The sequence below is a fragment of the Acomys minous genome (genome assembly GCF_964271855.1).
Source record: "Acomys minous genome assembly, chromosome: 6".
NCBI lineage: Eukaryota > Metazoa > Chordata > Mammalia > Rodentia > Muridae > Acomys > Acomys minous.
Window position 1 is genome coordinate 51,884,489 of NC_140487.1, and position 27,537 is coordinate 51,912,025.

Sequence of the window (27,537 nt, forward strand, 5' to 3'; positions counted from 1 at the left end):
AGGAATAAAAAAATGTTTCTAAGGTGTAACAATATAATAAAATATAACAATATAAAACAGAAATGAACACATCAGAACTGGACAAAACGTACAGAAGAAAAAGATCCAAAGAGAAACACTAGAAACATTCACACACTCAGGAATCATCCATAAACACTAAACTGGAGGTCATAATATATACACAAAAGACCTGTATGGTAAAAAGAGTGAGGAAAAATTATATGTAAAATAAAACAAAAATAAAAATGTTTAAAAAAAAACCACAGAAAACCCTGACACAACATTATGAGACAAGGAACCTCCAAAGATGCTCGTGAGCTCATTCTGTGTTGGCCTCCATTGGGCGTGCAGCCTAACCTTAAGAATAGTGTGTTTCCTCAGTGAGACTCGGTTGTAGGAGACTAGCTGTTTGCAAGCTGTTATCAATTTGACATTGCTTCTGGGTTAGGAATGGGAACATGTGTCCACCTTTATAGTCAGCTCTAGGGTCCCATCTGGTGCAGGTATGTGCAGGCCTTGTGTATACTGCCTCAGTCTGTGAGTTTATATGTGCATTGATCATGTCGTCTTAGAGGGTCTTGTTTCCTTGGTGTCCTTCATCCCTCTGACTATTACATTCTTTTTGCCTCCTCTTTCAAGGGGTTGCCTGAACTCTGATGGGGAGGGATTTGATGAAGACATCCAATTTAGCACTGGGTACCCAAGGTGAAGACCTTTCTTCTTTCTGCATAATGTCTGGCTGTGGGTTTCTATATTTGTTCCCATCCTGCTACAGGAGGAAGCTTTCCTGATGATGGCAGAACAAAGCACCGATCTGCAAGTATGGCAGACTATCATTTAGAAGTTGTCTTATTGCTACGTTTTAAAAGAACACTGCTATTTGATTTTACCCTAGGTCCCTGAACTATCTAGTCTCAGGTATTTTTAAAAATTAATTTATTTTATTATTATGTATACAGTGCTCTGCCTGCATGTATACCTGCAGGCCAGAAGAGGGCATCAGATCACATTATAGATGGTTGTGAGCCACCATGTGGTTGCTGGGAGTTGAACTCAGGACCTCAGGATGAGCAGCCTCTCAGCCATCTCACCAGCTCCCAGCCTTAGGCTCTTGGTCATCTAATCAGATCTAAGCACTGTCAGGTATGAGTTCCAGCTCATGGATTGGGCCTTACATCAAATCAGATGTTGGTTGGTTACTCTTGCAAACTTTGTACCATCATTGCCTTAGCAAATCTTTAAGACAAGACACCACTGTAGATCAAAGTGCTTGTGGAGGGAGCTGGGTTACATTTCTCATTTGATAGAGTGTAGGGTACTTTCCTGTACCAAAGACCCCAGCATGCAGGAGTGAAGGCTCTACATGGTTATTAGCTCAACTTCTCTTTGTTCAATGAGTTGTGTAGGTGTTGTTTTCAGCAATGGGAACTTGCTGTCAGTTTGTGGAGAGCAACCTATTGACTTGGCAATGGCCTGGGTTGTTTTGAGGGATTTCCATGGGAGCTCTTTGGCCAACATCTCAATTAGATTTAACCCAGTCCCAGTACTGGAAGCTTCATTTGGTGACAAGAGTTGGCCTGTTGGGTTTCTGTATTCCCTATTATTTGGCAATTTCACATAGTTCACCTTCATATATTTACATATTTTAGGAAGATTCTACTCTATTAGGTTTCTGTGCTACATCTACAATGGCCCTTAATTTTAGATGTATCTCCCTATATCTCCTATCTCTTGTCCCCTCTTCACTCCCTGGTTGATATTTTCATTCCATAACTATGCTCTTTACTTTTCCTAGGGAGATCTATCTGTTCCTCTTGTTTCCCTCACTCTATCGCTAACTTCTATGGTTCTATATATTGTGGCTTGCTTATCATTGACTGAACAGCTAATATCATCCACATATAAAAGATACCATATTTGTCTTTTTGGGTCTGAGTTACCTCATGATGATTTTTTTTCTAGTTTCTTCCACTTACCTGTGAATTTCATATATTTTTAAAAAATGGCTGAGTAATACTACATCATATATATGCAACCCATTTTCTTTATTCATCCTTTTATTGTGGAACACCTTGGTTGTTTCCAATTTCTAGATATCATGAATAAAACAGCAATGAATAGGGTTGAACAAATGTCTCTGTGGAACGATATAATGTCCTTCGGGTATATGCCCAATAGAGGTATAGCTGGATCTTGAGATACATCATTTCCCATTGTTCCGAGGAATTGCCACACTGATTTCCATAGTGGCTGTACAAGTTTTTAAATGAAGAATGTTTCCTCACAGTCTTGGGCATTTGAATACTGGTGAGGTTTAGGTGGAACAGCCTTATGGAAGGAAGTATGGCACTGGAAGTGGGTTTTGAAATTTAAAAAGCCTTGCCTGGTTCTAGTTTGCTCTCTCTGTTTAGTGCTTGTAGTTCAAGATGTGAGCTCTCAGCATCCTGTTCCTGCTGCCATGCCCGCCACTTGCTGCCTTGTGTCTCTGCCATGAATATTATCCCTTTGGAATGTCCAGGCTGAACCTGAAGGGATGAAGCTTAGCAGGGCAGCTGGGGGATGCAGGGTCCCGACTTATCAGGAGTCTGGGGACGTGGGGCGTGATGGCTCTCTCCTACAGCTCTTTTAGTGTTACCGTCCTTTTGGCAGCACATCTCTTCCAGTGATACATCTCTCTTTATTTGGGGAAACAAGGGCTGTGTAAACCTTTGGGGAAGTGGGTAGGGGTTTTCAGGTGAGTAAACATCATTGGCTGGGGCTGAGGTTCTGGGAATGCTTCATTTGCATGGCGAGAACTCTGAGAGTAGGGATCGTATGACTCTGTGTACCTGGGCATGCAAGCATAGAACAGGGAGAGAACGAACGACCCTTACTCCTGCTGGTCTCAAGATTGAGACTTTTGGGGTTTGGTAATGTCTCAACCTTGCTCTAGTTCCATACCGATTTCCCTGGTTGCACAGTCCACGTTCCCCACATTTACCTAGCTCCAGGCTCTCAAAGAAATCAAGGATGCTTGTGGAAGAGCCAAAAGGAATGACTAGGATTGCCAGTTCAGGCCATGATTCTACTAGACCCACGGTGGGGTGCAGGCAGGCAGCAAGGCCTGTCCAGGCCTCTTATAATCATGTCCATGTGATTGAGCAACAGGTGAAACCACTCGCAAGGGTCTCACCCAACTCGGTGTTACGTCCATGGAAAATGGGCAATGATAGAGGTAGTGACTTCACAAAGACTGGTGGGCAGAACTGGGCTGAAGTCAACTAGGTAACGGTAGTTCCACCTGCCTTATAACAATTCTCCCACCTCAGTACTACCATACTGTGGGTCAAGTTTACAGAGCATGAACTTGTGGTGGGTGAACTGTATCTGAACAAGAGCGATCAAGTTGCCCACGTATAGTTCACAGGAGAACCAGGTCAAGTGTCAGAATAAGAAGTGTCTACCTAGAAGCTCTTTCTCACGTGTCTTCCAGAGTATTTGTAACAAGGCTATAGATTTATAGCTAGCAAGAAAGGAATAAAAAAGGGATCGTGGAATTAAAAAGAAATTAATGTAGCTGCAACAGCAGGGTTAGTTTTATATGTTGACTGGTGGAGCCATGGAAGCTCCAGATATTTGGTTAAATGTTATTCTAGGAGTGTCCGTGAAGATAATATTACATTTAAACTAGTGGACTGATTAAAGCAGAGTGCCCACCCCACCCCACCCCACCATGGGGGCTGGGCTCATTCAAGCCATTGGATTTAATAGAATAAAAAAGTGGAGTGAGAAGAATGTGTCTGTGTTGTGTCTCCAAGCAGGGATAGTGGTTTGTCCTGCTTCTGACCAAACTCAGACTCTCAGAGTTAGTTCAATCAGCCCTGCCACTTCTGAGACTTTGGAACTGAACTGGAACTGTATATAACCTCTTCTAGATCTTCAGTTTGCTAACTACAGGCCATGAGACAATTCACCCTGAGTAATTACCTTTTTCTGAGCCAATTCCCTATGCACCATCTCTGCTCCTTTGTCTATATCTTTATATGTCTCTCTCCTGTAGTGTTCCTTTGCCTTGGCCTGAGAAGGCAGGTGCCTGAGGTTGGCTGAATAAGAAGACACTGCCCTAGCCCTTGTAAAGTAAAGAGAGTGGGGCTATAGCCTGTGTGCCCCAATTAGTTGGAGAGATTTCTAAATAACGTTGGCTCAAACACTATGATTTTGGCTGTTTCACACCTAAGGGAAGACACGTGTCCTGTAGCTTTCCCATTCTGGCTAATCCTCTGATTTGCTTTTAAATGCCACTTAAAGATTCTAAAACCCCCTTTTCCCCCCACTGACTGCTCTGATTGTTTCTAAACTCCATCTTTGTGATGGTATTATTTTACATTTACTAGTGAGCATGGTAATATATAGATGAGTTCCAAGAGCCGTAGCATGGTGTCGCAAAAGAGTGCTGGACTGCCGGTAGAGGGGAGAGGTCCTGTCTCCCTTAGCACAACGTAACCTCAAGCATCTTGTGTACTGCACAAGTAATTGTCTTGCTTCACAATCCAGTGCCTAAAAATCTTTAGAAGAGGCACAGAATGGGTAGGAAACTGTATCTAGAAAGAAGAGTCTCATCTAGTCCACCTCCATCACAACTTGGTTGTGTGTGTGACCTTGGTCAGTACCTAAAACCCCTTTGGGCAACATCTTTTAGCTAGGGCATCATCCCAGGTCCCGTTTTCTATTCCTGCTTCCCACATCGGGCACCTGCAGGCAGAGCAGGATGGAGCCAGTGGCCTTACCCTAGCCAGCAAAGCAGGCTATTAACAGCACCCAGGCTGCTCTGGTGTAATGTCTTGGGAGTCCTTAGGGCTGGCGTCTCCCTGTTGGCTTTCAAGAACAGAACTAGCCGAGATGGCTTTCTCTACTTTCACTCTCCTTCCTTGGGCTCAGCTTCCGAAAAGAAGGATAGGCAGTCTTGGTGGCCACAAAGTGGGCAATGTCCAGGCTGAGGGGCACTGAGAAAACACAGGAGGGAGAGTGGCTGACATGCTAGGCTCAGGGACAGCAATGTATTTTATCAACGAATCACAGCCTAGAGACGTGATGTTAGCTTTAAGAGGTCATTGGTGAGAGTCTCATGCCTTACTGGTCAGCCCCACACCCGTGCACATAAGAATAGCACTAACTGAATTTAGTGGGTTATTAAAAGGAAGTCATGAAACTGGGAGCACGAAATGTTTATGTGAGATTTGGGAGAAGTTAGGGGTTTAATGTTGAGTAGATGTGATCATATTTCATTTTATACCTGCATGAAACTATCAAGAATAAGAGTGAGGGAAGAAATGACAGGGAAAACAATGCTGGCTTCTCCTCTGCTTTCGCTAAAGGTTCCATCCTCTCCGGGGACTGTACTGGAGAGGAAGGATGCGCCATACTTTTGGCCCCAGGTGAACCAAGTGTAGAGTGTTGGAAAAAGTACCCCTCGCTTATCGCCACGCCCTTTCCTCAGGACGTCTTCTGTACTTCCATCCCCAAGTGTCGCTATCCACTCTGGACTGTCAGTCAGACACCAACCAGATTACTCTCAGACCACCTCTTGTGGGAGCGTTTAGCTCTTTCTGTACCCTGTTCAGCTGCCTTCTTGTGTCTGTCAGAGGAGGCGCAGTCTGCCAGGGGCGCCCCGGGGTGGGAAGAGAGCCAGCTTTTGGCAGCCAAGGGGTGCGGATCCCTGAGGACCTTTATCTGGCCCGCTGGGATGGGCTCTGTCTCCTCCGCGCTGGCGCGGTCCCGCAACACCGTCGTGCAGCCTGGATCCTCGCCGCTGCAGCCCGAAGTGCCGCTCGCTGCTCCGGTGTCTCGCAAAGACTCTAGAACACAGAGGCGCCAAGGCTCTCCCAGACCTTTCCCAGCTTGGGAACCGCTGCCGGCCAGGCACAGCCAGCAAGAGCTTCCGAAGTTGGAGAGCGCGGAGCTGTCCCCAGTGCTGAAGCGTTTGCCGACCATGTCCCAGTCCTCCCCTAGCTATGGCCCCGCGGGTGAGTTTTGAGGGTAGCTACTGCCTGGAGACTCCCAGGAGTACGCACTGGGTTCTTGCCTTTGGAGGCGAGGAGAGGCTCTATCTTTCAACATTATTTCACTTTTCTTGTCTTCTTTGCCCATGGCTTCTTTTCCGAGTCATTTCTGCTTCAGTAAGGGTTATTGCAGGTCTGTCATTCTTTCATAGGGGTTTAAGTGCAGAGAAGACAGCTATACCCTTAGGACCCCCTTTCCTTTCAGCACCATGGGGAGAAATATTTTTTATTGTCACAGAAAGACAGAACCAAAAAATTTTTTAAATATTCCTTCCAGGGGAATAAGGGAATGGTAAGGAAATTCCTGCAGGTCTAAGACCAAGTTCCATGAATGAAGGATACCAGTGTGCAGGTGGTGGAGGACTTTTCTTGGATAGGCAGTGTACTGGAATTGAAAAGCTCACACAAAACCTGAACTAAGATGTTAATCTAAGTTTCCACCCATGGCTTTTCTTGTGATTTTGAGTCAGATAATCGCCTGGGCATCAGTTTATTCATCTGTGATATGGGGGAATAACATCTGTACTTAATTCACTAGTCTGCTGGAATATAATTCAAGTAGAACTTTGTAAATGGTAGAATACGATGCAGATATTGGGTATTATACAGGCACTAAATCTTTCCACCTTATTGGCAATTAGAGATATTCATAAGATCTACTGAATCATATCAGGTTATGTGTGTGTGTTTGTGTGTGTGTGTGGGACTGAAAGTAAATTCCTTAGTTGATCAGTAAAAACAATAACTCACAAAATGTTGATAAACTCATCAATTTGCTGGGGCTTCTTGTCATGTTTTCAAGGATTCAGTTGATTAGGTGTTCAGTATTGGTTCTGTTCACAACAAGAGGCTGAGGCTAGGGGAGAGAAGCCTGGGTTACATTTCAACCCACTGAGAGCTAAGATACATCCACAATTGTCCTCCTAAGCATTTTCTTATAAAATATTGTCAGTGTTCATGTTAGCTTTGATCCTTTTCAAAGAAAATTTTTATTGAAAAAGGATACATATGAATTGTTTCAAAGGATTTATCACTGTAAAATGTGTTTTTATAGAGATTTTTTTCCATATAGAGGATATGTATTGGTGTACTCCTGGAAAAAGAACTAAAATAGGAGCCAGTACGCTTGTGTTCTGCTAATATCAGCATCCTAGGAAGGTACTTACTTCTTAAGCTTATAGGATGTTTTTGTAAATTTAAAAAATTTTTAATTTTTTTTTTGTAAATCATACCCTTTTGTTTTCTTTTTCTTTTTCTTTAAGTAATTTATTCAGATTACATCTCAGTTGCTATCCCCTCACTTTGTATCTTCCCATTCCTCCTCCCGTTCTCTTTCATCCTATCCCCCTTCTCCTAGGTCTGTGACAGAAGTGGAGGATGTTGTTTTAAAATTAGTACAGATCTGCATCCTCTGTTATAAAAAAATCAAAGGAAGTATCAGAGCTAAAATGGTCAGTGGAGTATAAGTATTGTCCAAAAGTGAAGCACTATTAAGGCATTTGGAGGTATTTTCTAGCATGTGAGGAGGAAGAGGAGGAAAGTCACATCGTTAAAGTGCAGTTGGTTAGATAACTAGGCTTGTGAGCCAGGTTCATTTTCTACCTTCCCAAGAAATGAGATGAGTTGCCCCCCATGATGTCAGCTGGCCTTTGGCTGAACTGCATTGGATTTCATTATACATTTATGATATTGGGAAAAATAGCACAGCATTTGGTGAACTCCAGGAGCGCATTAGCTGGGCATGCTGGATCCTAAGTGATTTTCTATATGAGCTACAATGGAAGTGCTGATGAGGGAGATTGCCACATGCAAATTTGCATCACCATGTTCCAGAGGAAGGCAGCTAGGCACAGGGAGCAAACTCAGGAATCTAGACTCAGGAAGGAGAGTGTCAGAGCATAAGGGAGAGAGGATCGACCGGCTTGGGTATTACCGAGGTGGGAATTAAAGCCAGGGACCTGAGGGGAGAACTGAACTCAGGGTCCACAGTCATCTGTGTCTCCCCGTGGAACTTTAAACTCTTTGAGCTACTGAGGTTTGTCTCACTAAGGATGGTGATGGTCCTCCCCTCTCCCATCTTGTGATAAAAATTTGATATCGAGGTTCAGATGAGGACCTGGCGTACAGTAAGCATAGGTGTTCACATTATTTATTTACTTTGTATGTGGTGTGTTTACTCATGTTGTATCCATGAAGAGAGCAATGCAGGATGTCTGGTGTCTCCCTCCATTGCTATTTACCCTGTTGCCTCGAGGTGGGCTCTCTGGCTGAACCAGAAGCTCACTCTTTGAGCTAAGCTGACTGCCAGTGAGCTCTTGGTATACAGCTGCCTCTGCCTCCTCCAGTGTTGGGACTATAGGAAGGCGTTACCATGTCTAACTTTGTACATGGGCTCATGGGATTTGAACTCAGTGCCTCATGCTTGTAGGACATAGCTTTTATTCGCTGATCCCCAAACATAGGTGTTTTATATATTAGTTTTCAGAGTTTTAGGGTTAAAGCTCAATCTAGTTTTCAATGAAAATCTAACTCAGAATAAATGACAAACAAGAGGAAAAAAAAGCTTCCCACAGCTCTCTGTGTACTGCTCAAGCATCTATGGATGATTATCAGTGGCTCCTAGCTTTTACTAGAAACTTCTCTGGATGAGCAGGCATTTTGATACTGTTGGTGAAAGTCATTTTATTAAGGTTAGTAATCTGTGTATTAAGCCTTGGAAGGCTATTGCAATTTTTTATTACTTCCACATGGCATTCTTTTGGTCTTATTTTAACATTTGTATGTATTATAGGTGCTAAACCTTTGATTTTTCCATGTTTCCCTCCCTACTTCCCTTGGTTTCTTCCTGAGGTGGAACAAAAGGCCTTTCAAGTGCCTGACTAGTGCTCTACCACTACGTTACACCCCAATCTCTAAGTATCAATGTAAAAGTACAACCAAGGGGTTGAGGAAATTACTCGATGGATAAGAACGCTTTCTTTGCAACCATCAGGACCTGGGTTTGAATCCCAAGCAGCCATAAGCTAGGCATGGCTGTGTTTGCCTGTAACCTCAGTATCAGGGTGAAGACAGGTGGGTCTGAAGAGAGCTTTGGTCAACTAGCTTAGCTGAAAAGTTGAGCTTTCTGTTTGGTAAAAGACCAATGGTCTTTTGTCTAGGCAGTAAATCAGAGAATGATAGAGAAAAGCACCCAAGGTCCTGCTCTGATGGTGCACACACATATGCATGAGTGTGTGTGTGTGTGTGTGTGTGTGTGTGTGTGTGTGTGTGTGTGTGTGTGCGTGTATACTCACCAGTAACATACACACACAGGCATACAGACAGAAATACAGACACACAGTACAAGCAATATTTCCAAGCTGCAGCCTTGAAGCCTTGTGTTGTAGAGATTTTGATTGCTTGCTGGCTTCCATCTATATCTTTTGTGACACCTAAGGAAATTACTACTGTGTGCCTCTGGCTAGATTCTCTCAGGCATTAGGATCAGTGCCTCTCACCCAGACAGACAATTCCAGATGCACAGGCTGGTGGTTATGGGACAGGACTGGAGCACTTGTATGTGAACCAACTCTCTGTCATGTGACTCTGTTCCCACCTAAGTGTATATTATAATCATTCAATAACATTTTAGGACTACTCTCAGATTTCTTATTCATAAGTCAAATGAGCAGCCCAAGAATTTATATGTCTGACAAGTCCCGAGATGCTTCCACTGCTGCTGCTCAAATGGTCATACTTGGAAGAGTAGCAGTAGAAATGACCTGAAGGGCAGTGTTAGCCAGGAACGTGGTGTTGGCAGCAGGACTCCTCTCTCTGAGCTCTAGATGGATGCTCTGGAGTCAGGGAAGCCGCTCTCATTCCTTCACCTCCCTAGTCCCCTTAGCAACCACTCTCATGCCATTTTCTAATATGTCACAGTAATTATGAACCTTTACCAGTCAAGCTTTTAACTTGGGATTAATTTTTTTTGGTAATTTTCATCTGAATTAAAGAGACTGACTAATATGAAAATAGAACAAGACGCTCGTCATCTTAAAATAGTGGGTGGATGGGTAGGTGGCTAACTCCAAGTGCTTTCTTCATGAACACTCAGGGCATCTCTTAATGTGTGTCCATATCCTGAGTTAATTTAAGCAGACAGGAGCAAATTTCTAAGGCTTAGGCTAGTGACAGGCGATACTGATGATGCCTGGTAAGAAAGAACGAGGACATGTGACGAGCAAGTGTTGGACCGAGCAGTCACTCCCAGGGGCTGCCCTCCCAATTTTCTTTCTTCACCCTAGGGGGGTTTGTCCTTGACTCTGTCCTATCACAGCTAAGAAGTCACAGAACAAGTTTCCTTTGAGTCTCTCCACTGGTCATTCCATTCCAGAGTCAGAGTCAGCTTAGGACCGAGGGCACCAAACTTCCTGGCCCCAACCATAAGAAATGCAATTGTTCTTGTGGGGTGGACAACTTGGGAGGAAGGAATGCTTGTGAGCTCTACTGTACTAATAGTGCAAGAGATGCAGAGAAGTCTCTTTATCATCTCATCGTCACAACCTTCTGAATAGATGGAACAGACGGCTGTTGTCGTGGTCATTTTTTTTTTTTTTTTATCAATTTGACACAAGCTAGAGTTATCTGGGAAGTAAAACTTGAGTTGAAAAAGCGCCGCCATCAGATGGCCTGTAGGCAAATCTGTAGGGTATTTTCTTGGTTAATGATTGATGTGAGAGGGGCTAGCTCACTGTGCATGGTACCACCCCTTAGGATGTGGTCTTGAGTTGTATAAGAGCAGGCTGAGAAAGCCATAAGGAACAATCCAGTAAGCAGATTTCTCCCATGGCACCTCCTGCAGTTCCTCGCACCAGGTTCCTGCCTTGAGTTCCTGACCTAATTTCCTTTTGTGATGGACTATAGACTGTAAGATGAGATAAACTTTTTCATCTCCAAGTTTCTTTCGCTCAGTTCCATCAATGCCTGTCCAGTGGTCCCTGTCTCATCCATATTGGCCCACAAACATTTATTCCATGTGTGCCTGTCTCAGTGCTCCCTATGCTGCAATCCCTGGATGGATGATGCCACTGGCAGAGGATTTGTCACATGGCTGACTGGATATGTCACATGTGACATATAGTCTCATCTAGGCACAAGAAGTTGGGAATGTCATATTTTGTGTTTTCAGGAAGAGGGACAGAGCCACGAATATTCTGCACACTGTCCATGATCACAGTTTAGAGTCTATTTCCTATATCTCACAGCTAGGTCACCAAGGTCAAACAACTTGCTTGGACCTAGAAAACAGCAAAGCTAGGATTTATACTGGTAATTTGGATAGAAAGATGATAAATCTAAGTTAAGTAAAGAAGAATAGCGCAAGGTGAATCTTGGCTCAGTAAATTGCAAGCACCATCTTTCAAAGCGTCCTGGAAAGCCCCTGCCCAAGAATTCCATGGGTTTTTGTTCGTGTGTATCCTCTCAGGACCTCTCAGGTGGGATGAATCAGTTTCTTGAGGTGAATACCAGCAATCTACATTTCAAAACCGGAAAGGGAGGTGAATCTTACTCACTTTATCTTTGAAAACAGTTTCGCCTAGGGTGTTCACAGCACTCATTGAAAGCATACATGATTTGTACATGGAAAGAATGAGTCACAACTGGGTCAAGTGAGCTTGTGTATGCTGAAGGGCTTTGAAGCAGTAAGCACACACCAGACAGCAGCTTGGTTTCCATAGAATGATGGGAGCCAGGAAAATGGACATTGAATCAGAGTTGGGAGGAAGAAAAACTGATTAACAAATATTCCAGGAAGCCGAGGTGTGTTCTGTTTAAAAAAGCACTTCCTAGACACTATCTCCATTTCTCCACAACTTGAAGGTAAGTAAAAGAAATTTTAAAAAAATCGTTAACAAGTTTCTAATTTTAGTTTAATTATTTTAAAAATAATAATGATTTCGTTTTATAGTTAGTTTTCCATTATGTGAATACTTACAATTTTACTTGAACTCTACAACAAGCCACTGAGATGGTACTGCTGTGATCCCACTTTATAAGTGAAGAACTTTAAGTGGGAACTAGCTGAGACTACACTGTGGTAAGTACGAGGTCATATTACCATCCACACGATGTTTATGCCCCTGCCTACAGCTCTGCACTGGCTATCAATCTAAGCATCCTGATATGATGTGAGTTTGAAGGAAGCATGTTGCAAGCATGTGTATAAACAGTAAAGGACTGGGGATTTTCTTTTCAGTAAAAAAAAAAATGTGGCCAAGTATGGTGGTTTCAATAAGGATGGCCCCCATTCTTACATTTTATATTCTTATATAATATATTTGAATGCTCAGTCATCAAGGAGAGCAACTGTTTAAATGGATTAGAAAGATTTGGAAGTGTGGCCTTCTTGTAGTAGGTGTGGCCTTGTTGGAGGAAATGTTGTCACTAGGGGCTTTCAGGTTCCAGAAGCCCAGGTAGGCTCGCTCTCTCTCTCTCTCTCTCTCTCTCTCTCTCTCTCTCTCTCTCTCTCTCTCTGTCTGGATCAGGTTGTAGAACTCTCAGCAACTTTTCCAGCATCATGTCTGCCTGCATCCTGCCATGCTTCCTACCATGATATGATGGGCTAGCCCTCTGACACTGTAAGCAGGCCCCTATTTAATGCTTTCTTTGATATGAGTTGCCTTGGTCAGGGTGTCTCTTCACAGCAATAGAGCAGTGACTAAGATACCAAATTATTAAGTATTTTTCCAGAAGGAAGGAGCTGATTCCCAGAGCTGCTCTTGTCCAGAATGTTCTCTGGTCCTGGTTATACTGGTGAAGAGTCTAGAATGGAAGTTGTGAGCCATGGACCTTTGCATGCCTCCAGCATACATGCATATCTCCTCAGATGGCTGGCTCTGTGTGAAGCTGCCAATGGGCATCCCCTCACCTCCTGAGTGTTTACTCTCCTGATGGAGTAGGAATGATCCCCGGGAGGATCATCTCTGAAGCCGGAGGAGCTGCTCTTCTCTAACACTTTCTCCACATTTATCATTTTCCAGAAATCCTTCTTAGTTACATCTATCCTCATTAAATGCTCTAGAATGTACTAGAAGGACTCTAATGTAGACATATGAATTTTCAGGGTGAAGGAAAAGTCTTCTACTAGCTGTATGTTCACTGGGCTGAGGCAACAATAGGCAGATCAATAGGAGAAGAAGGTTAACAACTTTACTTACCATGGGAGGGGACAGTCACAGGAATGTGATTGCACAGTAGCCCAGTGGGGACTATACTTCTACAACGCTCATCATAGAAGAGAGGCACATGGGGGCTATGGCAATTTTGAGGGGTAACAAATGATAACAGGTGAATGAATAAGCCCAATGCTCTGACAATGGTATGTTATTATCCTATGGAAATGAATGATGATTAGCAGAGAGAAAATACCAGGTGACCAATTTATCCAGATAAAGGCACTTACACAGCGTTCCATGTGTTGGAAAAGGCATCTGATATTTCCCCTTTTGTCTAAAGAGCCACCTAAGAAATAGATAGCCTTGGTCCCTTGTCTGAATTTTCATGAACTAAATTCATATCTATTGGAAGGAATATAAAACATGTAGGTGCCTTTAACTAAAAATATATTCCAGGGGACCATATTTTAGGTTATTTTCTAAGCCCCAATACATTATATTAGAAGTCCAAATTCAGTGTCAAGTTTTTTCCTCCATGGTTGCTCCTCAAGCCCCAGCGCCCCTTGCAAAGATGACTAGGAAGAGAGAAGGGAGAGAAAAGGGACGTGGAAGGAGGGAAGGAATGTGGTCAAATTACAGCGTTCTTTGTGAAAATTTTCTTATAGGCTGTAAGACAGTTCAGCAGGAAAAGGTGATTGCAGCTCAGGCCTCGAGACCCAAGTCCAATCCCTAGAACTCATGCAAAGGTAGAAGGAGAGAACTGACTTCACAGTTTTCCTCTGACTTGCACATGTGCACGGTGACATTCACACATGCCTACCCACACATCATGTCTACACAGACACACAGATTCATTTCTAAACATGAAGATGTTCTTATGAAAACTGTTACTACGTGCACTGAATGTATGCCAATAAAAGTTGGCTAGTTGGCTGAATACAACCAAAACACACTATGTACATGTCAGAAAGAAACCAACCGTTCTATATCCGCTGGCAAAAGACTGGCTAACTTATTGTCACCGAAAGCAACAGTACCCAAGAAGGAATGCAGTGTTGTTGGAGACAGGCTATGTTTACAAGTGCATTTCGGGGATGGCTCAGTGGATGAAAGTACTCACTGCACAGGTGGGAAGAAAGCAGTTCGGGTTCCCGGAAGCCATCAGACAGCTTGGCAGGGTTGTGGCCACCTGTATTTCCACCCATCAGAAAACAGAGGCAGGGGATTTCCCAGGACATGCTGGTTACCTAGACTAGCCAGAATTGGCAATCTCTGGGTCCACCCAGACATCTTGTCTCACTATCCAAAGTGGAGAGTGACTAAGGAAGACACCTAGGGTCAACCTTGTGCCTCTATACTCATGAACACACACGTGCAGCCACATATGTGAACATGCAGACACATACCACGGCACATGAAAAATGTTCACTTTGTAATTCTTTTCATTTATGTGATCTAAATGAGATACAAACACATTTACAGGTGGAAGACAGGTAACGTTCAATTACTCTTGAGTTTGATAGTTTCTATTTGGTGAGGGTTGAAGTAATAAAATAGTATGACTAACATCAAGAAAAAGGCGAGATAAGGAAAAAAAAATCTCCTAAAGCATGATCTTCATAATTAAACAGGGGTTTTACTACTTATATATAATCTCTCTTTTTTGTTCAGATACACAGTAGGATCCTCACCTAGAAGGGATTACGGCATAAAAATCTCAAAGTTTTCTCTGGGAATTCCTACTAAGATGTGGGAGCCAGGCTCTGGAGTGAGGCATGAAGAATCTGGGTTCTGTCCTCATTAACTGTGCTGTCTTGTGTGTGTTACTCAAACCCTTCATAGAGTCAGATTTCTCACCTGTAAAATGGGGACTTTCTTTTTCAGCAGTGCAACTGTACTGTTGTGTACGGGTTTAGTGTGACTTTCTCAGTACAGATGAGTTTAGTGCTATTTCCTCAGTACAGACACGCTGCTAGTTAATATTTTTTTTTTTGTTACTAGATGCATGATTCTTTTTTCCAGTAATGAAGTCTGTTTTAGCATGGGTTCCTGACACCTAAAAAGGCCAAGGTGGCCACTGAGTAAAGGTGGCTGCTATCAAACCTGACAACATGAATTCAATCTCTACAACACACATGGTGGAAGGGGAAACCCAACTTCCACAGGTTGTTTTCTGACCTTCACGGACTCATGTGTGTACACGTGCACACAATGAATGATTGTTTTGAAAATATCATGCAATTGAAAAACAAAACCGCCATCACCACTTTATAAAAGGGTCCTGTAAGAACGAAGATTTCACCTTGCCTGGGTTTCTGCTGTGCACAGCTTTGCTAGCCACTCTTGGGCCTTTCCTGATTTGGTGCTTGTGCCACCAAACTGGCAATGCTCACCTGGAGCCTCTGTTCTGTGTCCAGCTGGAGGCAAGGAAGGAGATGTGCATGACACCTGGCTTCCGGTGGCACTGGAAGTTCATTAGAGAAAGAAGCTTGTGCTTCTCTGCATGCAGGCAGGCCCAGTGTGCAGCAAGGGAGGAAGCAGCATCTAAAAGTACTCTTGCTCCCCTGAACGCTGCAGTGTGTTGGCTGTGATAGCCAGGCATGAGGTAGGGGTTTGAGGCTAGCTCTCCCCTGTGCTCTTTTATCACAGTGGCCACTAGTCACCCTTGGTCTCCCAGGGCCACCCTCTGTGGTTCTTCATCGCTACTCCTCTTCCACTCTAAAAAACTATTCTTATGTAGAGAAGTGCTTTCTGAGTGGGTGTCTTAACTTGTCTCCCCTTCCCCAAGCGCTTTGGGTTTTCAAATACTCACTAGACTCCATGTAAGCCTGGCATCTGCCCTGCCTTGTATTGTCCCTACTTCCTATTGATCTCACTGATCTTTACAGCCTGTCCCTCATCCCAGGTCATCTACTGGTACACTGGAAGGAGGATGTAGACCCTGTGAGGACTAGGGATGGGTGAGCATCTGAGGATGAGGCTAACTGAAGAAGTGAGACATACATTTTTTTTACATATTTAAAATAATGTAAATGATGGGCCACTTCAAAAGCCATGTCAATAGCTGTTAAAGTGTCCACAGTTTGTAATGTAAACACAGGGAAGGAGGTGGCCAGAAGCCCTCAACTTTCCTCTGCTCTGGTCATTATAAAGTGGAGACCCCACCCCCGCCCCACCCCCCATCCCACAGGCAGCCTGACACATGCTTCCTGTGAAAACTCCCTATCTCAGGGCAAAGATATTCAATGAATCCTGCTGGCAAGGAAACTGGCTCCTATGCCATCCTAGTACCTGGCCATGTGTCTACCTGCGTACCCCTGACTAATTCTAAGGCTCTGCTCAAAGGCCTGGTCAAGCCAAACAGCATCTGAAAGCTGCTGGAGCGGAGAGTTAAGCGCTTCCTGGCCTGTCCTCCTTGGGGCTTGGCCCCCAGTCCCTGGGCACTGCCCTCTAAGAGCTAGCCTGCCCACGTCAGGGTGGAAGAATTCTGTCTTCTGTAGGGATTTATACTTATCACTTGGCCTTGGAGATGCCTAGGCTGAAAGCTGGCTGGCTTGAGTTCTTGCTTTTTCCACTCTGTCACTTTTTCCACAGCCATACTAATTGTGGGCTCTCTGGGGAGAAGGGAAACTGGCAGCTCTGCTCCCAGACCTGTTTTACAGACCTTGCTTTGTTGTTATCAATAGTGGGCTTTGGGCTCCCCAGGGTCAGGCAAGGGAGAAGCATAGGGGTAACAGGTAGATGGGAGCCTAGGACTCGCCCTCACTCATGATGTTTCTAAACCTGTATCCCAGTGAAATGACCCCACACATAACTTGAGTCTCATCTTTCTCCTTTGAGAACATTCCTCAATGTGTGTGTGTGTGTGTGTGTGTGTGTGTGTGTGCATGTCCGTGCGCGCGTGCGCGTGCATGTATAAAATATGTATGGGCTACTTGTTATGTAGCCCAAGTTGGCATCGAATCCATAGTTTTTACTCCTCAGCTTCTGAATGCTGGCACTGAGCCCAAACTGTGTTGGTTTTTCTTTTCTTTTCTTCTTTTCTTTTTGTGGCTTACTTGAATATTTAAATCTTAAAGAGACTGGAAAAACGTACATGAGTATTCTTTAATATTTATTTTATTTCTTTTTTTAAACAAGTATTTAGAAATCTTGAGTTGAAGAGAATATATTAATTTGGGACATTACTTCTTTTTCAAGTCTTGCTGGATGAACCAGTGAGTTTATTTGGGTTACTGACAGAACATGGGTGAGGCCCATGGGTGAGGCAAAGGCGGCTGTATCACCCCAAGTCCAAGCCAGCATGGGTGGCAAGGTGCATGCCTGCAACTCTCTGCACAGCTTGCACGCAGCTTCACTGGCCTGGTGAAAGTTTTTGCCTCCGGCAATTGTATTTATTCCCTAACCTTGTGGAGGGTCTGCAGGAATCTTGTGTAACTTAGATTCATTTCCAGCCTTCTAAGTTTCATGTTACCAAATCTTATAAGGTGGGTCTGGGTTACCTCACTCAGGATGATATTTTCTAGTTCCATCCATTTGCCTCCAAATGTCATCATTTTCTTGTTTTTAATGGTTGATTAGTATTACATTGTGTAAATGTACCACAGTTTCTTTATCCATTCTTTGGTTGAGGGGCATCTAGGTTGTTTCTAGATTTTGGTTATTACAAATAAACCTGTTATTAACATTGCTGAGCAAATATCTTTGTTATATGGTGGAGCACTTTTGGGGGTATGCCTAGGACTGCTTTAGCTGGGTCTAGAGGTAGAGCTACTCTCAATTTTCTGAGAAAGTGCCAGATTGATTTCCAAAGTAGTTGTTTAAGTTTGCATTCCCACCAGCAATGGAGGAGAGTTCTCCGTTCTTCACATCCTCGCCAGCATGTGCTGTCACTTTAGTTTTTGATCTTAGCCATTTTGACAGGTGTAAGATGGAATCTCAGAGGAGTTTTGATTTGTGTTTCCTTGATGACTAAGGACACTGAGTATTTTTAAAAATGCTTTTTGGCCATTTGAGATTCCTCTGTTGCAAATTCTCTGTTTAGCTCTGTGCCTCATTTCATTAAATTTTTTTCTTCTTTTTTGTTGTTTGTTTATTTTTAATCTATTCCCTTTATATCCTGATTGTAGCTCCCTCCCTCATTTCCTCCATGTCCCACCCTCCCTCTCTCTTCCTCTTTCCCCTTCACCTAGTCCTCAGAAAGGTGGACCTCTCCTCCCTTACCATCTGACCCCAGCCTATCGACTCTCATAATGGGTGCTGCCATCCTTTTCCTCTGAGGGATGGCATGGCTGCCCACCAGCGGGGAGTGATCAATGAGTGGGCAACAGGGTCCATGTCAGATGTGTGCTTCATATCTTAATTGGGTTATTTTGTTTGTTGGTGCTTAATTTTTGGAGATCTTTATATATTTTAGATATTAGTCCTCTGTCAGGTATAGGATTGGGGAAGATCCTTTCCCAATCTGTATACTGCTTTTTTGTTCTATTAGCAGTGTCCTTTGCCTTACAGAAGCTTTTCAGTTTCATGAGGTCCCATTTATTAATTGTTGATCTTAGAGCCTGAGCTGTTGTTGGTGCTCTGTTCATGAAGTTGTCTCCTGTGCCAATGAGTTCAGGTCCCTTCCCCATTTTCTATCCTAATAGATTTAGTGTATCTGGTTTATGTTGGGGCCTTTGATCCAGTTAGACTTTAGTTTTGTGCAGGGTGATAAATATGGATCTATTTGCATTTTTCTACATGTAGACATCCAGTTAGACCAGTACCATTTGTTGACGATGTTTTTCCCCATTGTATGATTTTGGCTCCTTTGTCAAAAATCATGCCCATATGTGTATGGGTTTATTTTTGGGTCTTCAATTTGCTTCCATTCATCAACCTGTCTATTTCTATGCCAGCACCATGCAGCTTTTATTACAACTGCTCTGTAGTATAGTTTGATGTCAAGGATGGAAAAACCCCCAGAAGCCCTATTGTTATATATGATTGTTTTGGCTATTCTACTGTTTCAATTCTTACATTCTAGGACCTGTGAATCTATATATGTGTTTTAGAATGCCATTTGGAATCATTTTCACTGCTGTCTAAGTTATTTGTACTATAGCACTGTTTTTTAAATATATTTTATTAATTCATTTATATTACATCTCAATGGTTATCCCATCCCTTGTATCCTCCCATTCCTCCCTCCCTCCCATTCACCCCTTACTCCCCTCCCCTATGACTGTGACTGAGGGGGACCTCCTCCCCCTGTATATGCTCATAGGGTATCAAGTCTCTTCTTGGTAGCCTGCTATCCTTCTTCTGAGTGCCACCAGGCCTCTCCATCCAGGGGACGTGGCCAAATATGGGGCACCAGAGTTTGTGTGAAACTCAGACCCCATTCTCCACTCAACTGTGGAGAATGTCCTGTCCATCGGCTAGATCTGGGTAGGGGTTCAAAGTTTACTGCACGTATTGTCCATGGCTGGTGCCATTGTTTGAGCAAGACCCCTGAGCCCAGATCTGCCCATCATAATATTCTTCTTGTAGGTTTCTAGGACCCTCTGGATCCTTCTATTTCCCCATTCTCCCATGCTTCTCTCACCTGGAGTCCCAATAGGAAGTCTTCCCCTCCTTCCCACTTTCCTGGTAAGTGAAGACTTTCATGGGACATGCCCCTTGGGCTAGTGTTCAGATATAAGTGAGTATATACCATTTGAGTGTTTCTGCTTCTGGGTTAACTCACTCATTATGATCATTTCTAGTTCAATCCATTTGTCCACAAATTTCAGGGAATTCCTTGTTTTTAATAGCTGAGTATTCCATAGTATAAATGTACCACAGTTTCTTTATCCATTCTTCTACTGAGGGACACTTAGGCTGTTTCCATGATCTGGCTATTATGAATAAGGCTGCTATGAACATGGTTGAGCAAATTTTCTTGTTGTGTGCTGGAGCGTCTTCTGGGTATATTCCAAGGAGTGGAATAGCTGGGTCTTGAGGAAGCCCTATTCCCATTTTTCTGAGATAGCACCAGATAGATTTCCAAAGTGGCTGTACTAGTTTGCATGTACTATAGCACTTTGGATCTGTGATTAACTTGGTCAGTGGAGATTTTATCAGGCAGGTACTGATGTTAGAATTAATTTTGTTATTTCAAAATACAGGAGGAAAATCCACTTGTTGAAATGTTTATTTGGGTTACAATGGTTTATTTAGTCATATAGTCAGCCCTGTGTCAGCATCAGAAATAAATTCTTAAAGAGGTGCCATTACAGAGTGTTATTTATTAATAAACATTTGTCATGGTTATTCTTTCAAGTGGATTTTTCCTTTTTTACATATTGTGAAGAAAGTGGTGGGTTTTAGTTTTCAAACTGTTTGAAATTGACTTCATAATTTTCTATTCAACTGAGGTTTTCTCTTGGGTATAGGAGTTTTTCTATGTGCATGGTCTTTTTTCCATTGCAAATTTACATCATAGTCATAGCTTTGCGCATACATGCCCCCCCCAACGTATCTGTACAAATATTGAGGCCTGAAGTTGAAGTCAACTGTTGTCCTTGATTGCTTTCCATTGTCTTTATTGAGGAGGGTCTCTTGCTGAGTCCAGAGCTTTCAATTCTATCTAGTGTAGCTAGCTAGCTTGCCCTAGCATCCCCATCTCTGCCTCCCAGATGTGAGGTTATAGGTGGGCTCTGGGCATTTGAATTTCAGTCCTTATGCTTGCACAGCTCAAATTTACCAACCCATCTCCCCAGCCCTGGTATACTGAATTCACCAAGCCACCCCTGTTTTATATTTTTATGTCCAGTTTTCATGTTTCTCAATTTCTTCTCGTGTCTAGTTACATATATAACTGCATTCTTCTCATTTATGGGATTAGGGTAAATGGTAAATAGCAAGAGTAAGGCTTCTTATTTGTGACTTTATTAAAATGCTGTATGTGTGCATGTACATACATACACATGGAAAAGAATATGTTAAGGGGTATAGTACTGTGTAAAGGATATATGTGTGCCATGGTATATGTTTATGTTTAGTGTATGTATACGTACACTTCATAATGGAGATTTAAGGAATTTTTCAATGACTCCTATTTTGTTCTTTCTTTTTATTTTTTCTTTTCATCAAGACGAGTGTTGCAGTTTCAATCACACCCTTTTGCTTCTAAGGGATCAGTATGACTTTTACCCTTTGATTATAAATATGAACAAATTATTATATTTCCTAACATTTCAATGTCTTTGACTTTCTAAGATGAGCTTTAGTTACATGGAGTATTACTGTCTCAATGCACTATTGCAGTCTGTTGGTTAATGTTTTATTTAGGAGTTTTGTATTGACTTTCTTAAATGAGATTTGCTTATAGAGTCTACTGTGCATGAAATACTTAGTAAATGTTGTTATTAACATAATACCGCCTAAAATGAATTAGACATTTTTCTTAAATAGTCTAGAAAATTGTAAAAATAATTGAAATGTCTGGTCTTTGGATATTCATATGAGTCTTCTGGAAATTGTGGGGTTGATGCTTTTTTTTTTTTTGAGGTAGTGGTGTTTTGTTTTGTTTGTTCTGTTTTTGTTTTTAAGTTTATTCCTTCCCTGAGAAATTGGGATACTTATATTTTTGGTTTTTTTTCCCTAAGGAATATTAGGGAAATTCTGTTCTTCTACAAAGTTGTCTATTGTATTCTGATTTTAAAATTGGTCATGCAGACTTCAGTAGTCTCTGAGGTCTCTGTTTAATGGTTAAGCAGGTTGGGATCAAGCTGCCTTCCCAGGTGTGGCTCTGAGAATCTCCTGAATTATTTCTCCTTCTTCCTCCATGGTTCTGGTGCTAGACTGTGACTCCTTTTGCATGCCAGCATCCTCACCGAATAACGTTCTGGTTCTGTGATGTGTGAGGGCATCACTGGCCGCGTTGGCTCATAGATGTCTTAGAGGTAGAGGGGGAAGGTGACATGGGGTTTTGAGCAGCCATAAACCTTTTGGGGGGTGGGGATAGGGAACGACAGGGTCTTATGTAGTCTATTCTTGTCTGGGACTTGTGGTTTTCCTGCTTCGGCTTCTTCTTTAAAAAAAAATTATTTGCCTTATATTCACTATACATCCTGTTCATAGCTCCATTCCTCCTCTCCTTTCAGTCCCTCCCTCCTTCCGTCTCCCCTCTCCTCTTCTATTCCTTAGAAAAGGAAAGCCCCCTTTCCCATCTACCCCAGCTCATCAAGTCACATCAGGACGGTATTTGTCCTCTTCCCCGGTCTGTCTTGGTTTCTTTAGTGCTAGGCTTACAACCCTGTGTCAGCGTGCTCATTTAAAAGCCTAACATACCCCGTTCTTTACTTCCTCTCATCTCTGTGCATAGCTTCAGGCTCTACTTTTTATCCTGTACGGCATCATCTTCCCCTGTCTTCAAGCTTCTTATGAGGGGTTTTCTATGGCATTCTGTTAGTCCGACTGCTTTTCTTCCACTTGATACTCTCTGAATTCTTTCCACAATTAAATATGAGACGCATTTATAATGGTGTTCTGGGATGTTGAAATTCAAATTTGACATACTTGACAACATTTACCTGCCTTTGCCAAGCTGTTTTTAATCCCAGCAATTTGTATGGATGAGAAAGAGCAGAGAGGGAAGGGACTCTTTTGCCTTCATCGGGAACATTCTCAGTTTAACATAAAGCACCACTGACTCTCATTAGAAAACTGTCATCCTAGGGGAGGAGACCACGGGACTCTCAACACACTGACCTTGAGGAGGCTACACTCTGCCATCCCAGCCCTTCTCGTTGGCTTCCCATGCAGGTTAACCCCTGCCTCCCCAGCCCCTCACCGCCCCAACTATGGCTTTGACCAGAGTGTGCATCTCCTAGCTCAGCCAAGAACAAAAGAGCTCCAAGGAGCACATGACACATGTATCCATTGTGCAGCAACTGGAACCCTTCTGGAAAACATCACCTTTTATTAACTTTCCAACAGACAGCATCAGCATTTTATGTCGTTGGATTATTTTGACTTCTACTTTTATTTGATAGCATTAAAAAATCATTATAAATGTCAATATATTTTGCTAACCAAGAGGAAGTCCGCAGGCAGCTCTGAACAGGATTGCTCACCCCTATCATATATTAGACGTAAAGGTTGTCAGTGACATCTGGGCTAACTGAGCCCCCCTATTTTCCACATTTTAGTCTGTACCTGGGCGTTCTTGTATGGAAAGACTTTACTTTTGTCCCACCACCCTGAGCCCCTTAGCAGGAACTTTGTTTTCCTTGTGTTTTGGGTGCCTGACACTAGGTCTGGCCTGCTGTAGAAACTTCAGTGTGGTGGAAGCCAGGATAAAAGGATCCTGATGATGCCGGGAACTGGAGCACAGGAAACCAAGATGCTAGTCCTGACTACACATCTCCTTTGTTTACTGGCCTCTGTGGGTAAGGCACTAATGTGTCTGGGCATCTAGTCCTTCCCTGTAGCGTGAGGATATTAATACCTATTCTGCCTACCTTTGACCCCCCCCCCCCACCACAATGATGATGGGCACAAAAGCACCCTGGAAAGTACTTCAAACTGCATGGGGTGATGACTTATGTTCTATTGTGCGAAGGACAGATGAGGCTCTGGTGGACGCTCAGCTCTTCAAATAGGCTTGTAACTTCCTTTGGATGGTTAAAAAAGTTTATTTATGTTTATTTTATATGTATGACCGTATGCCTGAACGTCATATGTATATGTACCATGTGTGTGCCTCTTTCCTTAGAGCCAGAGCAGAGAGTCAAATCTGCTGGTACTGGGAACTGAACCCCAGTTCTCTACAAAGGAAGCAAGTACTCTTAAATGCTGAGCTATCTCTTCAGCTTCTTCCCTCCTATCCTTACAGTGAACTAGACATTGTAGGGAAAATCGCCTTACAGGTTTCTAGAATGACTGGTGAATCATGCTAATCATTTTTCTAAATACAGAATTGAGTTTTAATAAAATTAGGGTTCTCTTGGGGGCTAAGGAGTTGTGTGTGTATGTGTGTGTGTGTGTGTGTGTGTGTGTGTGTGTGTGTGTATTTGTGTATGCCTCTCTGTGTGTACATCTCTGTGTCCATGCTTGTGTGCATTCACTGCTGATCTGTAAAACCAGGTTTTCATTTTTGGGGGACAATGACAATGCTGTAGTCCTGAGTTAACTGGGGAAATGGAACTGAAGCCCTACATGAAAGTGAGAACTCTCCCCAAGAAAAGTGATGACTGCCACTTGGGTGGCACAGACAGGCAAGAAGTGCGATTTTTTTTCCTTACCAGCTTTAGGACTAAAAGCAGTGATTACTTACCTTGTTGTCTGGGTTCAGGTGGTAGAAATAAAGTTTCTTTTAAGACTTTATGTCTGCAGGTCTGTCTTGCTGGCTTAGTTGTGTCTTGGGCTCCAAACAGAGGAAATGGGAATGTCTCTAGAGATGAAACGTCACTGCAGCTTATACCAGTCTCAGTAAAGCCTTGAGGAAATGAAGCTACATATGAAACTATAAGGATCTACAAAGACAAATCACCCTTAGTGACTTTAAGTGAGAAAAGCAATAGATACAGAAATGTGTATAACACAACCTCATTTTAAAGTAGAAACTGTGACCCTTCAGGTACATGCCCTCATACCTCAGTTTCTTCAGAAGCTTGGATCTCGAGCCCTCTTAGATACTTTGCTAGTTTCATTTCTGTTACTGTGATAAAATACTCTGACAAAAGCAACTTAGAAGAGAAAAGTTTTATTTTAGCTCACAGGTGAAAGGCTATCATAGCAGGGAAATCATGGCAGCAAGAGGTTGAAAGACCTGGTTACATCACATCCACACCAAAAGAAGAGTGACATGAATGCACGCATGCTCACTTACTGCCCTAGGGAATGGTGCCATCTGTAGTGAGCTGGGTCTTTCTAATCAATTAACTTAGTTAAGACAATCCTCCATAGACATGCCTATAGGCCAACCCAATGTACACAGACCATCGCTGAAACTCTTTTCCCAGGTGATTCTAGCTCTTGTCAAGTTAGCAATTAAATCTAACTATCACAGACACCAAAATTATATATATATATATATATATATATATATATATATATTGAGATCCCTTATAGCAAAAGCATAGTATATCCTCTCATATACTTTAAGTCACTACTGAACAACTAATTATAGCCAATGCAAAGGCGCTGTAATTAGTGACTATACCATATTATTTAGAGAATAATGTCAGGAAAATATCCTGTACATGTTCATGATAGGTACAATATATTTTTTGAATATATCCCAACCCACCATTAGTTGAGCCTACCAGAGTAGAACACATGGGCATGGAGGACCAACTAGACTTCTATTATCTCTCTTTGGAACTGGTACATCTTGAAATGACATTATTGTTCACATGGCTGATCTAAAAAGGGCCATTGCAAAAAGAAGTGGCAAAGAACATAAAAATATGAAGAGGCCTATGTAGTGCCAAATCAGCCTTTCTTCCTAACCAAGTTATACCACCTCACATAGTGTTTTACTGGGAGAATGCTTTTGTTTCTTCATCTTACTTGCTTAGTCAATGTTCTATTGCTGAGAAGAGACACCACAACAAAGGGAACTGTTATCAAAGAAAGGCATTTGGTCGGGGCTGGCTTACAGTTTCAGAGGTTAATTCATTACATCACAGTGGGGAGTATGGTGGCATATGGGCAGGCATGATTTGGAGAAACAGCTTGAGGATTCTACATCTGGATCCACAGGCCTCAGGAAAAGAAGGAGAGCACTGGGACTGTCATGAGTTTTTGAAACCCCAGCACCCACCTCTAGTGACATACTTCCTCCAACAAAGCCACACCAACTCCAACAAGTCCATATCTCTTAATGCCTCTCTCTAAGCACTCAACTATATGAATCTATGGGGCCCATTCTTATCCAAACCACCACATTACACCAGAGTCAAGCTACTTCAAGGAGTCCTCTGTACCCCCATAGGTATGAAACATATAGGGACAAAGAATCTGAAGAGTTTTCCCATTTACAAAATAGATAACAGCTGTAGAAAATTAGTCACTAACATGCCATAATTAACAGTGTTCCATTATTTATTGTGTACTGTGTGGCAGATATTTTCTAAATGCTTTTTCATGTTTTAGCCTTTGGGACAACACTGTGAAGAAGGAGCTCTCATCAAAATCTCCAGGTGAAAGTGGAGGCACAGAGAGCATGAGCTCAGGGAGAATTCCTGTTCCAGGGAACCTAAGACACAGAGTCATAACTCAATTTTTTACCACAGTCAAGAAGCAATGGAGGATTTGATGAATAGTGAAGAGTCGTGTGGTAGTAACCTGGTTAGCCTTTAAATTGTTGTTGTTATCATCACCATCATCATCATCATCATCATCATCATTATCATTATTTTTTCATCATTATTTCTTATTATATTTGTGGAAAGCATAAAAAAAGGGAATCCTCTAGATTTGTCACTTCATGCCCCTCTCCTCAGTACCTAACACAGGGGTACTATGTAAGAATAATTACTGTTTGTATTGTTGAAATAAAGGAAATGTGATTAGTAAGGTTTAGGCGGCACCATGCTCTAGTGCCAGGGTGTAAGCTACAGTGCTCTCAGCCAATTGAATCTCACCGAATTTTGGAGTAGGTTCTGGTTAATTGGATAAAGATAAATTGAAGCAGTGCTTCTTTAAATTTGGAGAAGAGTGTGACTGGTACAATCTATCTTCTCATGCTTCAGGTCCTGTTTAGTGGTTCAGTGACAGTGATCTCACTGTTAGGAATATGTTACATTTGCGACTGGCTTTTTCTTTTGCACTGTCTTAAGGCTTGGAAACATATTCTACCTGACTCTCACTGCTCAGGAGCCAGTATTGATTATTTATTTAGGGAGGAAGTGATGGGTAGACTTATTTGCCGTAGTCTTAGAGCCTGGAAAAGGTCTGGATATTTTAGAAGCTTTATAAAATAGAAGTCCACAGAGGAGAAAGGTGGGAATAAACAATGCTTTAGAGTCACATAGCCAGCCAGGAAGCATGGTTGGTAACGTGTCTTCCAGTTTTGGATTTTAAAACAAAGTCTATTTGTTAGTTTAGAAGTCTTTAATGATAGTAAGTGAATTCTCTCTTACATGTCAGAAACTTGAGTGATCACCATAGGATGTATGATGAGTTTATAGCCAGTCATGAGGCTGGGATGCACCCAAGCTTGTGCCTTTAAGGGGATATTCTCGATAGTTCTAGACTCTGCCCTGTGCTTGGGAATGGACTAGGATGAGACAGGGTGTGCCTCCATGGGAGCTCCTTAAACTCCTTCTCTTAACATTGGCTCTGTGTGTGTGTGTGTGTGTGTGTGTATACAC

The 27,537-nt window shown here is 42.6% G+C and overlaps 1 protein-coding gene across 1 annotated transcript in view; it reads left to right on the forward strand.

Moving 5' to 3' along the window:
• Window positions 1–5,722: 5,722 nt before the first annotated feature.
• PDE1C (phosphodiesterase 1C) overlaps window positions 5,723–27,537 on the forward strand; it is a gene marked incomplete at its 5' end in the record, with an annotated part of 524,017 nt that continues 502,202 nt past the window's right edge. Inside the window, one exon of the mRNA XM_084784999.1 lies at window positions 5,723–6,002. Within this exon, the coding sequence (XP_084641125.1) occupies window positions 5,723–6,002 (280 nt within the window). The remainder of the gene's footprint in view (window positions 6,003–27,537) is intronic.